Source organism: Balaenoptera borealis, assembly GCF_965194805.1.
Source record: "Balaenoptera borealis genome assembly, chromosome: 11".
Taxonomy (NCBI): Eukaryota; Metazoa; Chordata; class Mammalia; order Artiodactyla; family Balaenopteridae; genus Balaenoptera; species Balaenoptera borealis.
In genome coordinates this window covers 89281916-89300854 of record NC_138868.1, presented here as the reverse complement: position 1 = coordinate 89300854, position 18939 = coordinate 89281916, and the positions used below count along the sequence as shown (strand labels likewise).

At 42.1% G+C, this 18939-nt stretch overlaps 2 protein-coding genes across 5 annotated transcripts in view; both read left to right on the top strand.

Moving 5' to 3' along the window:
- Window positions 1-30: 30 nt before the first annotated feature.
- LOC309606476 (uncharacterized protein C11orf52) lies at window positions 31-10151 on the top strand. Its single transcript, XM_082343640.1, has 4 exons — window positions 31-3228; window positions 7881-7918; window positions 8922-8977; window positions 9210-10151. The coding sequence occupies exons 1-4, from the start codon at window positions 3197-3199 to the stop codon at window positions 9456-9458; spliced, it is 375 nt and encodes a 124-aa protein (XP_082199766.1). The 5' UTR covers window positions 31-3196; the 3' UTR covers window positions 9459-10151.
- Window positions 10152-10624: 473 nt separating this feature from the next.
- The window catches only part of DIXDC1 (DIX domain containing 1), a 74717-nt gene continuing 66402 nt past the window's right edge, over window positions 10625-18939 (top strand). The window contains exons 1-3 of one of the 4 annotated variants that reach the window (XM_082343503.1): window positions 10625-10763; window positions 11462-11591; window positions 12377-12468. In XM_082343503.1, the coding sequence (XP_082199629.1) occupies window positions 12412-12468 (57 nt within the window). In that variant the 5' untranslated portion in view covers window positions 10625-10763; window positions 11462-11591; window positions 12377-12411. Of the gene's footprint in view, window positions 10764-11447; window positions 11592-12376; window positions 12469-18939 lie in introns of all 4 variants that reach the window. The other 3 variants (XM_082343504.1, XM_082343505.1, XM_082343506.1) reach the window with 3 other exon arrangements.

Below are 18939 nucleotides of genomic sequence, written 5' to 3'. Positions count from 1 at the left end.
CCTCAGTTAGATGTACCCAACGTCATAGCTAACCCTGAGCTCACACTTGGATGCTGAGATCACACCTGGAAGCTGACACTGGCTCCAGATCAGATTCCTGGCCATAATTTTCTCACAATGCAACAAAAGAGAGAGTGATCCTGGGAGGGAAAAGGGATATGCCATCCAAACAGCCCAGAGGGCACTGTCTGAGCTGGTGATTAGAGACACAAAAACAAGGGTCTCCAGACTGTCTGGCCTGTTTTGGGTAGGGGTTGGGAAAACAGCTTTTGGCTGCAGAGTTGCCTAAAGCCCTGGTTTCCCATACTAAAGTCTGTCCACTGTAAATGGTCTCTGATTCTGAGGGATCGAGTATGCAGACACAGGGGCACAGACACAGAAGCCTCTGCCATTGTCACTGAATCACAAAGTCTCCCCACCCTCTGCCTGTGAGAGAAAGCATTTGTTTCTAACCTTGAAACATCCCAAAGGGAGGAATCGCTGCATCACTCCATCCAATCCAAGTCTAAATGCAGGGGAGCTAGGGTTATTGGTATGGTGGTTATGGCCAGGGAAACTTCCTTTGGAAGTAGAGTCTTAATACTAGGGGTATGATGTATTCAGGAAAGCCTGGGGGGGTGGGGGGTTGACCTCTTAATTACTCTCTGTAATCAAGAGAACATGCATATGTATGCTTTGAGGAGTGTCCAGAAGACCTCCCTGCCCCCAAATATATCTTTTACTAGGTTGTGATGGACATCTGAAATTCTTCCATTAAAGTGGTTGATTCTTAACTTTTTTTATGGACCCTCTTGAAAAATCTGACAAAAGCAATAGATCCTCTTACCAGAAAAACACACATGCTCCGAAATTTGGCATACAATTTGAGTAGGTTCACACAGCTCTTGAGATCCATTCATATGCCCCTCTTAGGGAATCGGTGGACCCCCAGGATAAGAACCCTCACTTGAAGAATACAATTCTTGGTTAAAGGATTGCCATCTACTAAAAATTAAAGCATGCCTTAGAGAAATAACTATTGATGTATTCTTTTGTTCACTCATTCAACAAATATTTATTAAACCCCAAGTAATATACTATGAGGTTATACATTGTAAATATAAATTTAAAACTATGCTCCTTTGTTGTCTACTCTCAGGAATCTTAACGTCTAGCTGAGAAGAGAAAGAATTGTAAAAGGATCCTGTTCCGACTTCAACCAGAACAGCTTCACTTTGATCTGTTTCGCAGTTGGAATTTTTACATGAGATTCATTTAAAAGAAAGGGTTCCTTAGCTAGAAAAAAATTTGAAACCTCTGATTTTGTCCAAATCCCCATCCCATTCAAATACTTTGAAGATTATTAGCCAACTTCTGGGACATTTTCAGTGACCGAGAGCTTAGAACTTCATAAGGGAGCCCATTTCATTTTCTTTTTGGACACATCTGTTATAAATTCTTCCTTCCATTGATCCAAAATCTGCATTTCAGTAACTTCTGCCCATTGGTTCAGGTTATGTCCAGAAAATAAACGCAATCCTTCTTTTAACCATATTTTATAGGACTTTCCATACCACTTAGAACTCAGACAAGTTTCTCTTGAACACACTGCCTCTTGACACTGTAACTTGAAATTCAACATGTAAACCTAAAATTATTATTCCAATCATGGACTGACTGGTACAGACTTCAGTGGAATAATCAATACCGTTGTTTATCACTCTGGACTTCTATTAATGGTGCTTTGGGTATATCAGATTTTCTGGCTACCACAACACAGTGCTGCTTCCTTTGGAATTTCTGGTTATATAAAAATCTCACATGTTTTCCTTTAAATTTTTTCTTTAAATTAGAGAAAGTAGCTAGAAAGGGACCGAGATTGTGGAGGGCTTTGAGTGCCAAGCTGAGAAGTTTGGGTAACAGGATGAAAAGAATACAGTTAATGGTAGAGTACAGAATGGACTGCCAGGGAGAAGCACGGCCATGAAATAAGAGGCTAGTGCAATGATCCATCACCAGACAATAAAGTAAGATGCTTTACTGTCTAACAATTAGCTGAGAACAAGAAGTAATAATAATAACAATAGCTAGGACTTACTGAGAGGGTCCCATGTGCCAGGCCCAGGACTAGAGTTTTATATACATCATCTCATTTAATCTTCACCACAATCCTACAAGGCTGTGACTCTTATTATCTCCATTTTTCATAAGGAAAGAAGATGGGGAGGAATGAAGCGTCCAGGGTACTCTCTGTGGAGTACAGGGCTGAGTGCTGGGTCCTGAACATCCATAAGGGACACACAAATAACTGGGCATCTGAACAAGACACTGAAGAGGGGGTGGGAACACTGAAGACAAGCCATACAGGTTCCACAAATTCTCCTAGAGCCCCTATTTTCTACAGAGGAATTTGCTCAACTGCATCCTAGTTGCCAGTGAGTGTGGAATGAGTCCAGCTTCAGGTCACTGGAGGAGAAGCTGAGTTGAGATTAAATGGAGATTCCGTAGTTCTCTACTGGGGATGGGGAAGTGAGTGGTTAAGAAGTGCTGAGACCATTCCAATCATAGAATCATATGATTTTTGACCAGAAAGGGGATTAAGTAATGAGTTCAGCCCTCCATTTTTACAGTCCTAGAAAAAAGTGATTTGTCCACATTAATTCCAATAACAAGGGAGAATACAAAAGGAATACATTTCCCTAAATTTTAGTTTCCAGAAGAGTCCAGTATTCAAACCCAGATTCTGGACAAGGATAATAAGAGACTGACACCGATTACCTTGAAAGTGAAACTCAATTAGACCTGCGTAGTGCTGGGGAAACATAGGTAAGACTCTTTATTATAGACGATACATTTCAATGACAGTGTGAAGTAGTAGAGAAACATTTTCTATGGAAACCCAGAGCCCTTTTCTGTCTCAGGTTTCTTCTCACTGAAGCTTGAAGCTCAAAGTTAACGCTTCATCCAAGTAGCTCCAAATCCCGAAGGTGAGATTGCTCTCACCTGGAGCCCGTGTGTGTTCCCCTACCGTTTGGCTGGGAGCAGTCCCCTGGGAATCTTTCCAGCAGGTGGCTTCCGAAGTCCAACCTGTTAGGTTGAAATCTGACCCTGACGGAGACTCCCTGGGAGCTGCTACTGAAAGCTGAACCGGGAACCAGGAAATGCACAAGCCTCTATCTGTAGCAAAACAGCTGGGCTCTCCGGGAGACAGAGCACCATGGGAAACCGGCTCTGCTGCGGGGGAAGCTGGTGAGTAGGGGGAAAGGTCGGAGGGTAAGGTCTCTGTTGGTGGACATGAATGCCCCAAGGATAAGAGAGAGCCTGCAGCTAGTGCTTTGCCAATTTCCCACTGTCACCTTCTCCAAATGGCACCTCCTCCACATGGCACCTCCAGGGGCCAACACCAGAGCAGCACCCCTTCTCTGCTCCCTCTTTTCAGGAAACCTCAAAAAACAGCCAAGCCAGCTGTCTGTCCAACGGCCAGGACAGGGCTGGAATGGTAAATTGACATTTTTTCTCTTTGTCTTCCTCTGCCTCCTCTTTCCCTTTATTCTCTTCCTTTCTCCTCCAGATAATGGTAATAATTGTAGCATTTGGAACTTTATAATCTCATTTAATTTTCCCAAAAATTCTGAGGGAGGTGGTCTTACTCCTTCTCCCATTTTACAGCTAAGAAGCTGAGATTCAGAGACGTTAACTAATTTGTCTGGGGTCACATGGCTAGTAAGCAAACAAACCAAGATTCCAACCCAAGTTTATCTGACTTCAAAGCCCATACTTTTAATCACGCCATAATACTGCCTCCTGAATCAAGCAAATCAACTTTGGAGAAGTGTTTATGTAAAAAGGTAGAAGTAAAAAAAATAATAATAATAAAATAAAAATTAAAAAAAGGGCAGAAATGAGGAGAAGGAGAATATCCATGCAATATTTGAATATAACTTTCACACTTGTTTGCTGTGTGACCTTAGGCAAATTCTGTAACTTCTCTTTTTCCTCATATGTCATATGTAGATAACACAACCTGTGTTGTTTAGATCACGGACTTGAAGAGCAGATTATATGTGAAAGCCTCACAATAAATGAATCATATTGTCTTTATTGTTCTTTCCCAGGATTGTCATCACTGTTGTTAAATAACAAAAATTCAACCAAGTAAATTTTAAAAATTTAATTGGCTTCATTGAACAGTTCATGAATGGGGCAGCATCTCATCTAGCAAGTAGAAAGGAGCTCCGAGGAGCGGTACAAAATGAAAGGCTTTTATAGGCAGAAGGGGGAAGGGATCAAGGGAAGAGCAGATGACCTCATCTTCCTTTGGGCGATGGAAAAGGTCTATGTGGCAGATTATCTCATTGATGCTGACCAGAAAATTCCAAACTGACCGTTTAAGACTACATTCCTGGGGAAGGTTGAAACTCCAGTTAGGCTAAGTATTAAGCCATGGTTTGGTGGTATGAGCTTAGCACAAGCAACACCATTTGAGGTCTGTTGTTTCTTTTCTTTTCTTTTCTTTTTTTTAATTTTTTGGCCGCACTGCACTTGGCATGTGGGATCTTAGTTCCCCGACCAGGGATCGAACCCATGCCCTGTGCAGTGGAAGTGCAGAGTCCTAACCACCGGATCACCAGGGAAGTCCCGGCCTGTTGTTTCTTTTTAACGCTATAAACCCCTGGGCCTAGTTTTATCCTGCCTACTACCTTCTTTTTTTTTTTTTTTTAATATTAATTAATTTATTTATTTAGGCTGTGTTGGGTCTTCGTTTCTGTGCGAGGGCTTTCACTAGTTGCGGCAAGTGGGGGCCACTCTTCATCACGGTGCGCGGGCCTCTCACTATCGCGGCCTCTCTTGTTGCGGAGCACAGGCTCCAGACGCGTAGGCTCAGTAATTGTGGCTCACGGGCCCAGCTGCTCCGCGGCATGTGGGATCTTCCCAGACCAGGGCTCGAACCCGTGTCCCCTGCATTGGCAGGCAAATTCTCAACCACTGTGCCACCAGGGAAGCCCCCTGTCTACTACCTTCTTAGCTCTACCACTCCATGCCTGCATCTGTCTTGAGGGTGTCCTGTTTATGAATAAAGTATCATTATGTTTAGAGAGATAGGTGAGGTACATTGAAAAGCACATATAATTTGGAGTCAGTACATTGGATTCAAGTCCTGTTCCTACTACTCATTCATTTATTAAACAAATATTTTATTGAACACCTATGTGTATCAGGCATGGTGATAGAGTCAGAAGACATAGCAATAATAGGAAATTTGGTTCTTGCCTTCTTGAGTAAGATACCAAAGTTCTAGGGCCTTAGTTGGCCCATCTATAAAATGAGAACAGCACTTTTTAAACTCTGAGATGTCCTGTAGACATGGGACATCTAGAAACATAAAAACTTCCAGAGAAGGGGCTGTAAAGCATCTTTCACTCCCTTTCTTCCCAAGTCTTCATAGTTTTCATTTTTGGTTATTTCTTCCTCGGATGGTGGTAGTCATAGTAGTCAGCTTTGACTGACACTCATTATATGCCAGGCACCTAGCTGAGTATTTTACATTTATTATTTTATGTAAATTTTACAACAATCCCATGAGTTTTAAGTTCTATTATTATCTTCATTTTATTAATAAGAAAATGGAGGGAATTCCTTGGCGGTCCAGTGGTTAGGACTCAGCGCTTTCACTGCTGAGGGCCTGGGATTGATCCCTGGTCAGGGAACCAAGATCCTGCATGCCATGTGGCATGGCCAAAAATTTTTAAATAAATAAATAAAATGAACATGGAAGCCTAATGAAGTAAAAAACTTGGTAAATGTCATAGAGCCAGTCTGACACCGTCAATCAGACTCTAGAGCCTGTCTAGAAACACTGCACCAGATATTCTAACCAAAATATATTTTTTCCTCTTAAAATATTAGTAGGACTGGATAAATATTGTTCTTCTCTATTTCTCATTATCTCAATAAACTTCACAAACTTAGACACTCTGACAATTGAGATTTTTATTTAAAAATTTTTTTTTCTGATTACAAAAGTAATACACATTCACTGTAGAAAATTTGGAAAGCACCAAAGAGGAGAAAATAAGAAACAACCATAAATATAAGCATCCAGAGATGACAGGAACATTTTAGTGTATTTCCATGTAATCCTTTTTAAATGCCTATATGCATAGTTTTTCTCCCAAAACATATTACCTTTTTATTATCTTAATAAAGAGGAAAATTTTCCATGCTATTAGGTGTTCTTCCAACATAACATCTCTCTTAAATTGATGTAGAATGTTCCATTGATTGGAGATGCCATTTATTTAGTTAGTTCCAAATGTTGGACATTTAGGATATTTCCTATTTTTTGCAGTTATAAATAATGCTACAATGAGCATCCATATTTGCACCTGTCTGACTATTGCTTAGAACTGCTACATCAGAGGGTACACACATTTATGTTTAAGGCTCCTTATACTTATTGCCAATTGCATTCTAGAAAGACTGCACCAATTTTTATTCCTACTACCAATATAGGAGAGCGCCCATTTGGTTTCCTTAATTCTGGGCTAAACATAAAATCCTATCATCACCCGCGAGTCTAACCGAATATTCCATTTGGGTCGTGTCCAGGCATTGTGCAACATCCAACTTGGGAACAGGCTGTGTTCACTAAAATTGAGTCACCCAAGTCTACATTATTTTAGAATTAATATTCTCTTTATCTGTTTAAGTAGAAGTAAGTAGGAAGACAGTAGTGACCAGGGGCAAGGAATTAGAGGCTAGGATTAGGCTATGACTAGGCAGTGGTAAAAGAAAGGAAGAGCTAAAGTGGAAGAAGAGGAAGTAGAAAGACCCAGAAATAGTTTCAAAGCTTTTCTTCTGAACCACCTCTAGAGTTCAAATGGAGACTCAAACTGGTCTCAGCTCAGCAAGCTGCATTAAAACCAAAAATCAAACCAAAACACAAACCTCTGTCAGATATGTGTGGAAAAATCCTGCTTTTTCTACATTAGTAAAATGAACATGATTTAGAAGTCCCCCCCCCTTTCTTTTTAATTAGCAAAAGAAGGAAACTTCCTTGGGGAGACAGAAGTCAGACAAATAGGGTTGGCTCTGTTACAGTTGGAAATGTACGGGCAAGAAAAACATCTGGAGTAAGCCACAAACTATTCAGCCTATTTCCTCAGACAAGTGTTGTTTCTCTGGCCATCAAACAGTTGACAATCACATAGACACACTGGCTCCATCGGGGACCCCAGGGGCTCAGAAATTAGTATAAGAGGTCTGTCCTGCAGGGAGGGCAGCATAGCTGAGTCACTCACCAAATTCAGAGCTTCCTGTGCTCTGGATGTTAAAGGTTAAACATCTTTCACTTTCTGTGTTAATTAAAAACAAGGACAAAGAAGCAGGGTGGGAGGTCACCTGTTAGGAAAGGGCTGTGCAGGGCTCTAATTAGTCAGCCCTGGTTGTGGCAGTTTCTGTGACTCCCAGAATGAGAACCCCAGGTTGGCAGAGACCCTGAAGGACAGACACCAGAGAAGAAGCAAGAGGGTCTCTGAATCCAGGAATATCCCATTATTTGGCCAGTTTCCCTTACCCTCTGCTGGGATTAGCCTGTTAGACAATCCCAGAATAGCCCTCAACTCAGCTACATCCCTGGCATGTAGCGCCTGGTTGCCTGAGTCTGTATTTTGGGTTTGGTTATGTCAGTTGTACCACTCCACCTTCCAGAACCAGCCCTTTGGGAGAGGTATGGTACCCTTGATAAATGCTTTGGGGCTGGCTCAGGATGAATCTTTGTTAGAGGGAGGTGAGGGAAGGTCATCCTACCAGAATGCTAAGGGGACCACAGAGCAAATGATGAAGGAGGGAAGATACAGGCCAGGCTTTTACACATGAGTGATCTGTTTTTCCTTTCACAGGAGCTGCCCATCAACTTTCCAGAGGAAAAAGAAAATGGGTAATGGGCGTTGGGGGGGGGGAGGGGGGGGATGCTAGGGGGAGTGCAAATTTGAGAAAAGAAGATAAGAGAACCAGTGTCTTTAGAAGGGGCATAAGGTGGGGGACGGCTAAAGGGAGATAGTACACCAAAGAGAATCGTTAGGTTACTGTGCTCAAGACCAGCTCTGAAACTCTGAGTCTCATCCTTTCCATTATCTAAGAGTGGCAAGGTTGGTTGCTCATTCTTTCATTCATCCAGCAAAAATTTATTCAACCCTTATATTGTATGTGAAGCACTAGGCAGGATTCCAAGGAGGCAGAGAGGCACAAGAGGAAGGGCACATGGTCTCGGCCCTAGAGGAACTGAAAATCAAGTTTGAGAAAGAGATACACGTTAACAAGTAACCGTAATACCACGTATTGATACGAGTGCTCCCAGCAGCACCATATTCATGCTGTGAGAGAAGGGGAGAAAACACCGATGTTGAAGGAATAATAGCAAGTTCACAAGTTGGAAGAGGAGCAGAGAGGAGAGGGTATTTTAGGCCAGGGAATTATCTCATGCAGAGAAAAGAAAGACAAGAGAAGAGAGCGACTTTATGGAAAGTGACCAAATGTTTGGTGTAGCTGAGCTCTTACCATATTGCCCTGTAATAGTCTGTTTACTTGTCTCCCTGCGTAGACTGCAAGCTCCCCTGCAGAGGAGAAAACAGCCTACTCATCCTTCTATCCCTAGAATGTGGCACAGAGCCTGGCATACAATGGGCTCTCAACATATGCCTGTTGAACTATGTTAGGGGCCAGTGAAAAATTAGGATGGAAGATATTACGGGCAGATTGTGAAAGAGCCAGATTGTATACTCTGCTAAGGAGTTTGTGGGAATGGTAGAAGTAAGAGATGAGAGCAGAGGCAGGGAGATTAGTTAGAAGCCCACCATAATAATTTCACAGAGATTTGAAGAAGGCAATCTCAGTAGAGACAGGAAGAGAAAATGGATTTAAGTCGGATTTCTTCCTCTCAGGGAGCCAAGCAAGACGGACATTAAAGCAGCAGCAGCAGCAACAGAATGGCACAAAGGTAATGACAACCTCCGTCCCTTCCAGGAGGTTGCTCAGACATGGGATCCCAGGACTCAGCTTTTCCATCCTGGGACAGAAACGTCTCAGTTATCTGTAGAAGTTTCTGGTCCTGCCCATCTTCCTCCATCCCCCAAAGCAGCAAAGCAAAGTGTCATTTAACAGACCCTGCGTTGGAGGTGAGGGGCAAAACCAAGTCAAGAATCTCCCTTAACGCTGTCCATTTCTCTCAGGGCCATGACCCAACGGGACGTACGTATGAGCAGGTGTTAAAGCAGCCTGTGTCTCAGGAGAGGAGTCAAGGCCTCAGGTCGGAGGAGAGCAGCTTACACTATGCAGACATTCAAGTGTGCAGCCTAACCCAGACGCGCTCTGCCCAGGAGGTGAAGCACCTACAGCTAGAAAATGCTACAGAGTATGCGACCCTTTACTTCCCCCAGTCCACACCCCGCTATGACAGCAAGAACGGGACCCTAGTATGAGCCCTGGAGAGGAGGGACCTGTTTGCATCATTTCACCACTATGGCTGTGGGGAGAATCTACTGCTTTGGGGGAACTGGCTGGCAGCCCAGGGATGGCGGACACGTTTTAGGCTTAAAGAACTACAGAACCCCTGGAATTGAGGGCCCCAGTCTTGCGCTCTCCCTAAGCCTATCTCTTATTTGCCACCATTAGCTTGGGGTTGTATTTGGGTTACCTGGGGGTGGATGGAGTTCTACAAAATGAGAGGGCTAGGCTGAGTGTGCGGGAAGGTAGGGTTTTGCCCCCTACCTTTGTTCCTGCTCTCTAGAAAAGTGCAGAGGGAACAGGTTACCCTTGAAGCATCTGCACTTGAGCCGATTTTGTTGGAGTTAATTTGATGGTATCCCTTCTACACACCTTAAACGCCAAAGCTGAAGAAGAAGAGGTGCTCTGGAAAGCATTCAGAGCTCTTGTACACAGCTTCTAGGGCTGGCTTGGGCAATTTCCTCAGTGGCTGGGTCAAGGGTCCCAGACCTACACAAACAAATGAGGGAAGGGGCTGAGGCATGGAGCAAGCGTTTTCTGACCATCCATTACAAGGACGTCAAGTCACAGATGTTGACAGCACTGCAAGGCCCAGAAACTCCCTTTAGCTGGACTGTTTTCTCTCGCGGGTGCAGAGCCGTTAGGATCAATAAATCGCATAAGGAACATGCCTGGTGTGTTTTCTTGGGTGGAGGTCTGCGGGCTCTTCGAAGCACAGCGGGTCTCACTCAGCCTCAGGGTAGTAGGGAAGGCCAGCCACTTTCTGCCGCACTACCGGGTGCGGCCGGAGTAGAGCCCCGGAAGCAGTAGTTTGCACGGACTGGAGGCAGGTTCCCATGTACAAAAGGCAGAGCTCCCAGGGCGGGGTCGGGGCCGGCAGGAGGCGGGGTCCGGGCCGAGGGACGGGGTTTTGGCTATCAGGAGACAGGGTCCAAGCCAGCGAGAGGCAGGTCTAGACGGGCAGGGGAAGCGGTTCTGGCAATCGGGAGGCGGGGTCCGGGCCGGCAAGAGACGGGGTGAAGGCCCGCAGAGGTTGTGCTCAGGGCCATTAGGAGGCGGGGCTGGACAAGCAGGGGGCGGGGTCTGAGCCGGCAGGGGGCGGAGCAGGGGGCGGAGCTGGACCAGGGCTGGCTCCGGCTGGCTGGAGGCGGGACCGGTCCGGGCCGGCCTCCGCCGTCACCATGGCAGCGGGCACGCAGAGGCGACGCTATAGCAGGAGGAGGCCGTGCTCAGAAGGGCTGGGGACAGAAAGGCGGAACCACACATCGACGATTTAAGAGGTAGGTGCTGAAAGGTGGCGGGTACCTACCTGGAAAGTATTATTACCACCGGTTGAGCTTCCAGACCAGAGCTGGGGGCAAACGGAGGGGCGAGAGTGTGGTGGGAAGAAGGAGGTGGAAGTTTCAGGTTCCGAACCCTCTCCAAGCTTTTCAGGTTCTTAGTGTGCAGTTCTTGATTCAGACTTTCGGAGCTTGAAGACTTCCCGTTCTCAAGCTGCACACCATCCTCCGCAAATACGGTGGCCCCTGGGTTTGTTCCTGAGAGGGAAGATTCCTTAAGATGGATAGAGTACTGAAAAATGCAATCACAGCGCAAAAAATAGTTGGAAATAATAGCATCAACTACTTAGAGTATTTGTGAGAATTTAAAGCACTTGGAAGAGTTCATAGTATGTGGGCAAATGTTGCCTGTCACCATCATCTTCACCACCACCGCTAGGCACCATTCTAGGCCTGTTCTCTGGCACAGATTTAGTGCAAGTGGATTCAGAAGAGGTGGCTAGAACACTGCCTGCACTACTAATTGGCAGAACAACACACTAGCCTGTTTCGTGTCAGCTGGGGGTAATAAAATGAACTCGCTTTCCAAGGGTTGTTTACTATGCTGGCCACATAAGTTGATATAGGTGATAGCACTTTATAAACTTCAAGTGCCTTATAAACATTTCTGCCTTGGAATGTAAGTGCTGCCTTTCTAGGTTAAAACTGAATTCCTGAGGATGAAGGGAACAGTGAGCCAGAAGCAGAGCTCCCGGTTATTTCTCCTCATTGTCTTCAGAATCCTTCCTATGGTCTGTGACTTAATGGAAGAAATTTTCACATATTGAGGTATGGGAAAGTCATTCTGGCTAATACATGGTTTACCTTGAATTTTGTGCTAACTAAAACAGCCTGTTTGTGGCTTATCAAACATACATTGTACATCTGCTTTAATCATTATAGAAAAGGGTGCCTTGACTAGAAGTAAAGAATAGCCATGTTAAAAGTAAAGATTAAATGCCTCCCTTCCTGGGACACCAATGCTGCTACTCCTTCGATGATAAGACTCCCTTCCCAGGTGCCAAGGCCGTACTGACTTGCTGTGTACATGCTGATCTGTTTGTTTGAAAGACTGAAGGAATGAATCTCTGATTTGTTTGATGTTCTTTGTTCTGACAAGATTTAAAACTGTGCTGAAAACCATGCTTCTCCAGAGCAGTTCCTTAGAGTTATTTGAGAGGCTATCTCTGGGCTATAGTCCTCAGGTTGGCTCAAATAAAACTCTTTTCTATTTCTATTATAGATTGTTTATTGATTATTTCTGTCAACAGACTGATACATTTAGGGAGGAAGGAAAATGCATTCTTGCTTGACTGATAGGGAAGCATTTGTCTTTACTTATTGCTATTAAAACCTAAGTGATTATATTAAAAATGCCACTGGGATAGTCCTGTTGTAATTATACTATCTTGGGCTGGATTTCCTGCTCGCTGGGGTCCTATTTTTTTCATACTTCCAGATGACTTAAATGGGTAGGCTTGGGGCAGGAACCTGACCCCTCTAAATTGGTTTAACTTTTGGAATTTTTTTCTTGACCTGTATTTTTGCATGGATCTTTCTCTTCCTATTTTAAGGTGGCCCTGATCCAGTTCTTCTAGGGACTCTGAAGATGGGTACCCAAGTGGTTAAGAGACTCTGTAACCCCCTGCTACCAGCAGAGCCCTCTGTAAGTTTCTGGTGTACCATTGAGAGGAGTGTGATGACGTTAATGGAATTTCAGTACAGCTCGACAACTGGGGGATTTCTCCATCAGGACTCAGATCCTGGAACAAAATTGTAATATATTTGCTTTCTTTTCTAGCTTCCCCTTCTTGTGGAAATTCTGGCTCACTTGATTTATTATCTTTTTCTGGAATTAATAAAATCAGGCAGAGGTTGAAAATTTCTAGCAATTAATCAGAACATATGGATGTTTAAAAGATTTCAATAACATTTGTTATAGAAATAATGTACGTGGGAATTCCCTGGTGGTCCAGCGGTTAGGACTGCATGCTTCCACTGCAGGAGGCATGGGTTTGATCCCTGGTCGGGGAACTGAGATGCTGTGTGCTGCATGGTGCAGCCAAAAAAAAAAAAAAAAAAGGAAATAATGTATGTGAATTATAGAGCATTTGGGAAATAGTGCAAACCATGATTTTTTTAAAAACATAATCTTCCCAACGAGAAGCAATCCTGTTAATATTTTAGAATATTTTCTTCTAGTCTTTTTTCTATGTATATTATTTACATATTTGAGATCATATTATGCACATACTTTTGCCTTTTGCTTTTTCTGGCTTAATGTTTGTTAATATGAAATTGTTAAAATATTTGTTTTCATATGAACACAAATGTTTGGTAGACATTATAATGGCTGTAATTTTCTTTTTTTGTTGTTTTATTTTTTCTTTTGAATTTTATTTTATTTATTTTTTTATACAGCAGGCTCTTATTAGTCATCCATTTTATACACATCAGTGTATACATGTCAATGCCAATCTCCCAATTCATCACACCACCAACCCCACCCACCACTGCTTTCCCCCCTTGGTGTCCATATGTTTGTTCTCTACATCTGTGTCTCTCTGCCCTGCAAACCAGTTCATCTGTACCATTTTTCTAGGTTCCACATATATGCGTTAATATGCGATATTTGTTTTTCTCTTTCTGACTTACTTCACTCTGTATGACAGTCTCCAGATTCATCCACATCTCTACAAATGACCCAATTTTGTTCCTTTTTATGGCTGAGTAATATTCCATTGTATATATGTACCACATTTCTTTATCCATTCGTCTGTTGATGGGCATTTAGGTTGCTTCCATGACCTGGCTATTGTAAATAGTGCTGCAATGAACATTGGGGTGCATGTGTCTTTTTGAATTGTGGTTGTCTCTGGGTATATACCCAGTAGTGGGATTGCTGGGTCATATGGTAATTCTCTTTTTTGTTTTTTAAGGAACCTCCATACTGTTCTCCATAGTGGCTGTATCAATTTACATTCCCACCCACAGTGCAAGAGGGTTCCCTTTTCTCCACACCCTCTCCAGCATTTGTTGTTTGTAGATTTTCTGATGATGCCCATTCTAACTGGTGTGAGGTGATACCTCATTGTAGTTTTGATTTGCATTTCTCTAATAATTAGTGATGTTGAGCAGTTTTTCATGTGCTTCTCAGCCATCTGTATGTCCTCTTTGGAGAAATGTCTATTTAGGTCTTCTGCCCATTTTTTGATTGGGTTGTTTTTTTTAAAATATTGAGCTGCATGAGCTGTTTATATACTTTGGAGATTAATCTTTTGTCCATTGATTCGTTTGCAAATACTTTTTCCCACTCTGAGGGTTGTCTTTTCATCTTGTTTATAGTTTCCTTTGCTTTGCAAAAGCTTTAAAGTTTCATTAGGTCCCATTTGTTTATTTTTTGTTTTTATTTCCATTACTCTAGGAGGTGGATCAAAAAAGATCTTGCTGTGATTTATGTCAAAGAGTGTTCTTCCTATGTTTTCCTCTAAGAGTTTATGGTGTCCGGTCTTACATTTAGGTCTCGAATCCATTTTGAGTTTATTTTTGTGTCTGGTGTTAGGGAGTGTTCTAACTTCATTCTTTTACATGTAGCTGTCCAGTGTTCCCAGCACCACTTATTGAAGAGACTGTCTTTTCTCCATTGTATATCCCTGCCTCCTTTGTCATAGATTAGTTGACCATAGGTGCGTGGGTTTATCTCTGGACTTTCTATCCTGTTCCATTGATCTATATTTCTGTTTTTGTGCCAGTGCCATATTGTCTTGATTACTGTAGCTTTGTAGTATAGTCTGAAGTCAGGGAGTCTGATTCCTCCAGCTCTGTTTTTTTCCCTCAAGACAGCTTTGGCTATTCGGCGTCTTTTGTGTCTCCATACAAATTTTAAGATTTTTTTTTCTAGTTCTGTAAAAATGCCACTGGTAATTTGATAGGGATTGCATTGAATCTGTAGATTGCTTTGGGTAGTATAGTCATTTTCACAATATTGATTCTTCCAATCCAAGAACATGGTATATCTCTCCATCTGTTGGTATCATCTTTAATTTCTTTCAACAGTGTCTTATAGTTTTCTGCATACAGGTCTTTTGTCTCCCTAGGTAGGTTTATTCCTAGGTATTTTATTCTTTTTGTTATGGCTGTAATTTTCTTGACCATTCCTTTGTTGTTGGACTTTTAGGTTCCCCTCCCCGCCTTGTAAAACACTAATTGATTTTCTCATTTAAGACTTTTTTCCCCTCAGGATAGAGTTCCAGAAGTAGAATGCTAGGTCAAAGGATGTGAACATTTTAAGTGATAAGCTACTTTTTAAAAGAAGAATTGCAGTGTCAGATTTTGTATACATCCTTCAGAAGGCAGAGGGACATCAGTGGGGAGATAGGAAGGTCCTTGGTAGAAATCTGGCTACCTCTTGCAACGAGACCCAGGGTCCTGCAGAAAGATTATTTCACGGTAGTATAATTAGTCATGTGGAACCGTAACACATTATGAATGGCAGTCCAGAGACATGGGGGCATTTACTGTGTTTTTACTGAGAGAAACTCAGGGTCACTTCCAAAATACCCACCAGATGGCGCTAGTCCTAATCTGATTTTACCCACAGGATACTTGGCAGATAACTTTTGAAATGTGAATTTTAAAAAATCATGTAGAATATATTTGCATATCTGCTTTGGTACAGTTTATATTAAGCACTAGCATCTGGTGACTACTTTGGCAGCATCCTACTCTAGTCTCACACCATTCTGTCTCTTTTTTCCTTTTTCTCCCCACTCAGTCTGTCACAATCACCCTGTACACTCTGTCCCCACATACTAATATTGGATTCTCTGTTTTACTAGTCTTCCTTTTACTATTCTTTCTTTTAGTCTTGTTTCTTGCCCTTCTGTGTGTGTGTGTATTTATGTGTAACTGTGACTTCTTGAAGTTTTTGCTAAAAGAATAGGACCTGCTGTATATAATAGGTGCTCAGTATACATTTAATATATGTTTAATGAAAGACTGCATTGGTGAAGGAGAGGAAAGTATAGAAGAATACCAGAAATTGTTTATATTTGTCTTGGAAATGCAGTAAAAGAGATTAAAAATCACATTCCTAAATTAACTATAAAGTGCTAAATGATATAGTATATAGCATGCTATCACTTTTGAATTTTAAGGAGAAGAAGCCAATATTTATTGAGCATCTACTATATGCCTTGAAATATTCGTTCTAGAGATAAATCAGTAACAAAACATACAAAACTCCCTGCCCTTATGCAGCTTACATTCTGGGCAGAAGGGAGGCTGACAATAAACAAGTAAACAAGTAAATCTAGAGTATGCAAGATGGTGATGAATGTTAGGAAGGAAAATAAAATTAAACCAGGCAAAGAAGTTTGGGAGTGCTGAGGTGAGGAGGTGGTATCATTTTAAGCAGAGTGGTCAGAGAAGGCCAAACAGAATAAACACATTTGGGCGGAGACCTGAAAGAAGGGCAGGGATGCACCATGGGTTATCTGAGAGGTGGGTGTTCCAGACAGATTATGATCAGATCTGTCTTGATTTTAACGAACTCAGGAGTGGTCAGAGGAGTTCCATGAGGAAGTGGAACTTAAACTAGGCATAGTGAAGATTTGAGTAGCAGAAGTGTGGGGCATTCTAGGCAGAGGGATAGTCATGAAGGTATAGAGGTGAAAATGAGCCCCGTGAATCTATGAAATGGTGAAGAGCCTGCGAACTGAGCATAGGCAGTGAGGGGGGAGGCCTTAAGAGCTGGGCATGAGGAATCTATATCTGACATGCTAGGAAAAGGGAGTGTTTGAAGACATTTGAGCAGTTGAACAGCAAGATGAATGTGTTGCCTAAGGAAGATTAAGGGATGCAGACTGGCAGAAAAGCCTGGAGACAAAAGAGAGCAGTTTAGGAGCCAGGACACGTTTGGGACCTTTGCCGGTAGACGTGAACCCTTTTGTGTGTATGTATTTATGGTGATGTCTCTGAAGATAAATGCAATAGAAATTGTAAACATATGTTACTGCCAAGGAACTTGCTAATGTGAGAAAACAGAAAAAGACTAAGAAATTATTTCAGAGAGTCATTTAAAATATTTCCAATGACAATTTTAATTATTTGTTTATTCAAACTGCCCTTCTGCTTCCTTATAGTCATTAATGATTGCCCATAATAGGTGTGTTAAATTTTACATAGGTGTGAATTTCACACTTCTTAGTTCTCTGCAGGGAGAAGTCACAGTCAACATTTTCACCAAATGACAGTTTTGTTTGCGGTTCAAAGTCTTACTTAGGCTAACATGTTATTATCTGTATTAATAGAAGTGATGAATGAGTTTGCCAGTGTTTCCTCCATTGGCTTATTCTTTCATTCAACTAAAAACATATGCTGAGTTCCTTCTATGCTGTAACATCATATAAAAATATTGCATAATGATTAAGAACCTGGACTTTGGCTTCACCGCTTAGTAGCTATGGGGTTGGGGCAAATTACCCTCCAGATCTCTCTTTCTGCATATGTAAAGTGGGGACAATAAAAAAACCTACTGATTGTGGTAACTGTGACCATCACATGAGCTAATGTATGTAAGTGCTGAGTACAGGGCTTGGCACATAGTAAGAGCTCAATTTTGCTATTATTACTTTTGTAGATAGATATTTGGGTAGCTTTTAGTTGGTGAGGAAAGTATCTGCCTTTATTGGTTTTTTAAAATTTTATTGAAGTATAGTTGATTTACAATGTTGTGCTAATTTCTGCTGTACAGCAGTGATTCAGTTATACATATATATACGTTCTTTTTCATATTCTTTTCCGTTATGGTTTATCACAGGATATTGAATATAGTTCCCTGTGCCATACAGTAGAATCTTGTTGTTTATCCATTGCCTTTATTGTTAAAGTAATGCAGGACTGAGGAAGCTTGGTGTAATTTCAGAAACCAGGCAGCATGACAGAGATATGCAGAAAGCAGCTTGCTTGGACTCTTTGCCTCTCCTCCAGGCAGAGTGAATAACAGGCCTGTAGCGGTGGGAGTGGTTCCAGCTACCAGGACTGGCTTGCAGTTTTCCCTTGCTCGGGCACTACAGGATGCGGATCATTGTCCTAGTTATTCCTAGGTCATTTAGCTAACCCACTTATTCTCCCAGCTCTTGTGTTGATATCACAATAGGGTGAGATGGAGAGGATAGAAGGAATAGTAAATGTTAGTGCTGCTTAGAGCTAAAGCTTGATTCTTTACCTGGGTCACTTTCTAAGTCAGACCATGATAAGTATGGTGAACATATGTTTTGAGAAAAAAAAAATTGGGATTATCTGGTCCAACAAGAATTTTTTGCTTTTTCCAAGTCTGAGAGGCAGACTCTATGTGAACATATTATAATTTTTGGAACATTCCAGTAGTTGTGTGGGGACAATGGAACAGAATATTTTGGAATTGTACTACCTAAATTTAAACGAATTAATATTAAATGCCATGTCAATTTTAGTTCGAACCTTGCACTTGCCACATTTCAAGTTTTCATTAGCCACATGTGGTTCGTGGCCACTGGATTGGACAGCACAGATATGGAACATTTCCACCATCACAGAAAGTTCTATTGGATACTCTTGCTGTAGAATATGTGGTTGGTATTATTATAGACTTCCAAGGAATAGTAGTCTTGGATCATATGCCCTATAATAGATCTTGTATCTATTTACCACAATTCTCTCTAATTCCTCCAGCATAGGGCAAACAGCATAGTACTGGGCCTCAGAGGCCTTTGGTTCAGATCTTAGCTCCTGTACTGACTTGCTAAGTGGCTGTGAGCACCTCTGCTAGCCTTGGTTCCTTCATCTGTGAGATGAGAGAGTTGGGCCAGATGAGATCTTTTTTTGGAGCTTTAAAATTCAGTGATTTAATGTCTTTTCCCAGGAATATTGAGTTCACAGGTCCTACTTTGATAAATAGCTTGTTGTTTGAGAAACAGTGACCTCTTGGCATAGGTAACTGGCAGCAGGACCTCCCTCTGATATCTCAATATTTTATGCTGTATCCAAAGCATGATGGGCTGTCAGCCAATCAGAATCCTCTATCCAGGGATCCACCAACTGGGTGTTCTGGACTTGCATCACTAAGTATGTAGATGTGTTGCATACAACTTTATAC

What these genes read in the sequence shown, in the direction of transcription:
- LOC309606476 (XM_082343640.1), top strand. Translation starts at nt 3,197, where the DNA reads ATGGGAAACCGGCTCTGCTGCGGGGGAAGCTG. An exon ending in CTCTGCTGCGGGGGAAGCTG is followed by an intron (nt 3,229 to 7,880) that starts GTGAGTAGGGGG and finishes TTCCTTTCACAG; the next exon opens with GAGCTGCCCATCAACTTTCC. An exon ending in AGCAACAGAATGGCACAAAG is followed by an intron (nt 8,978 to 9,209) that starts GTAATGACAACC and finishes CATTTCTCTCAG; the next exon opens with GGCCATGACCCAACGGGACG.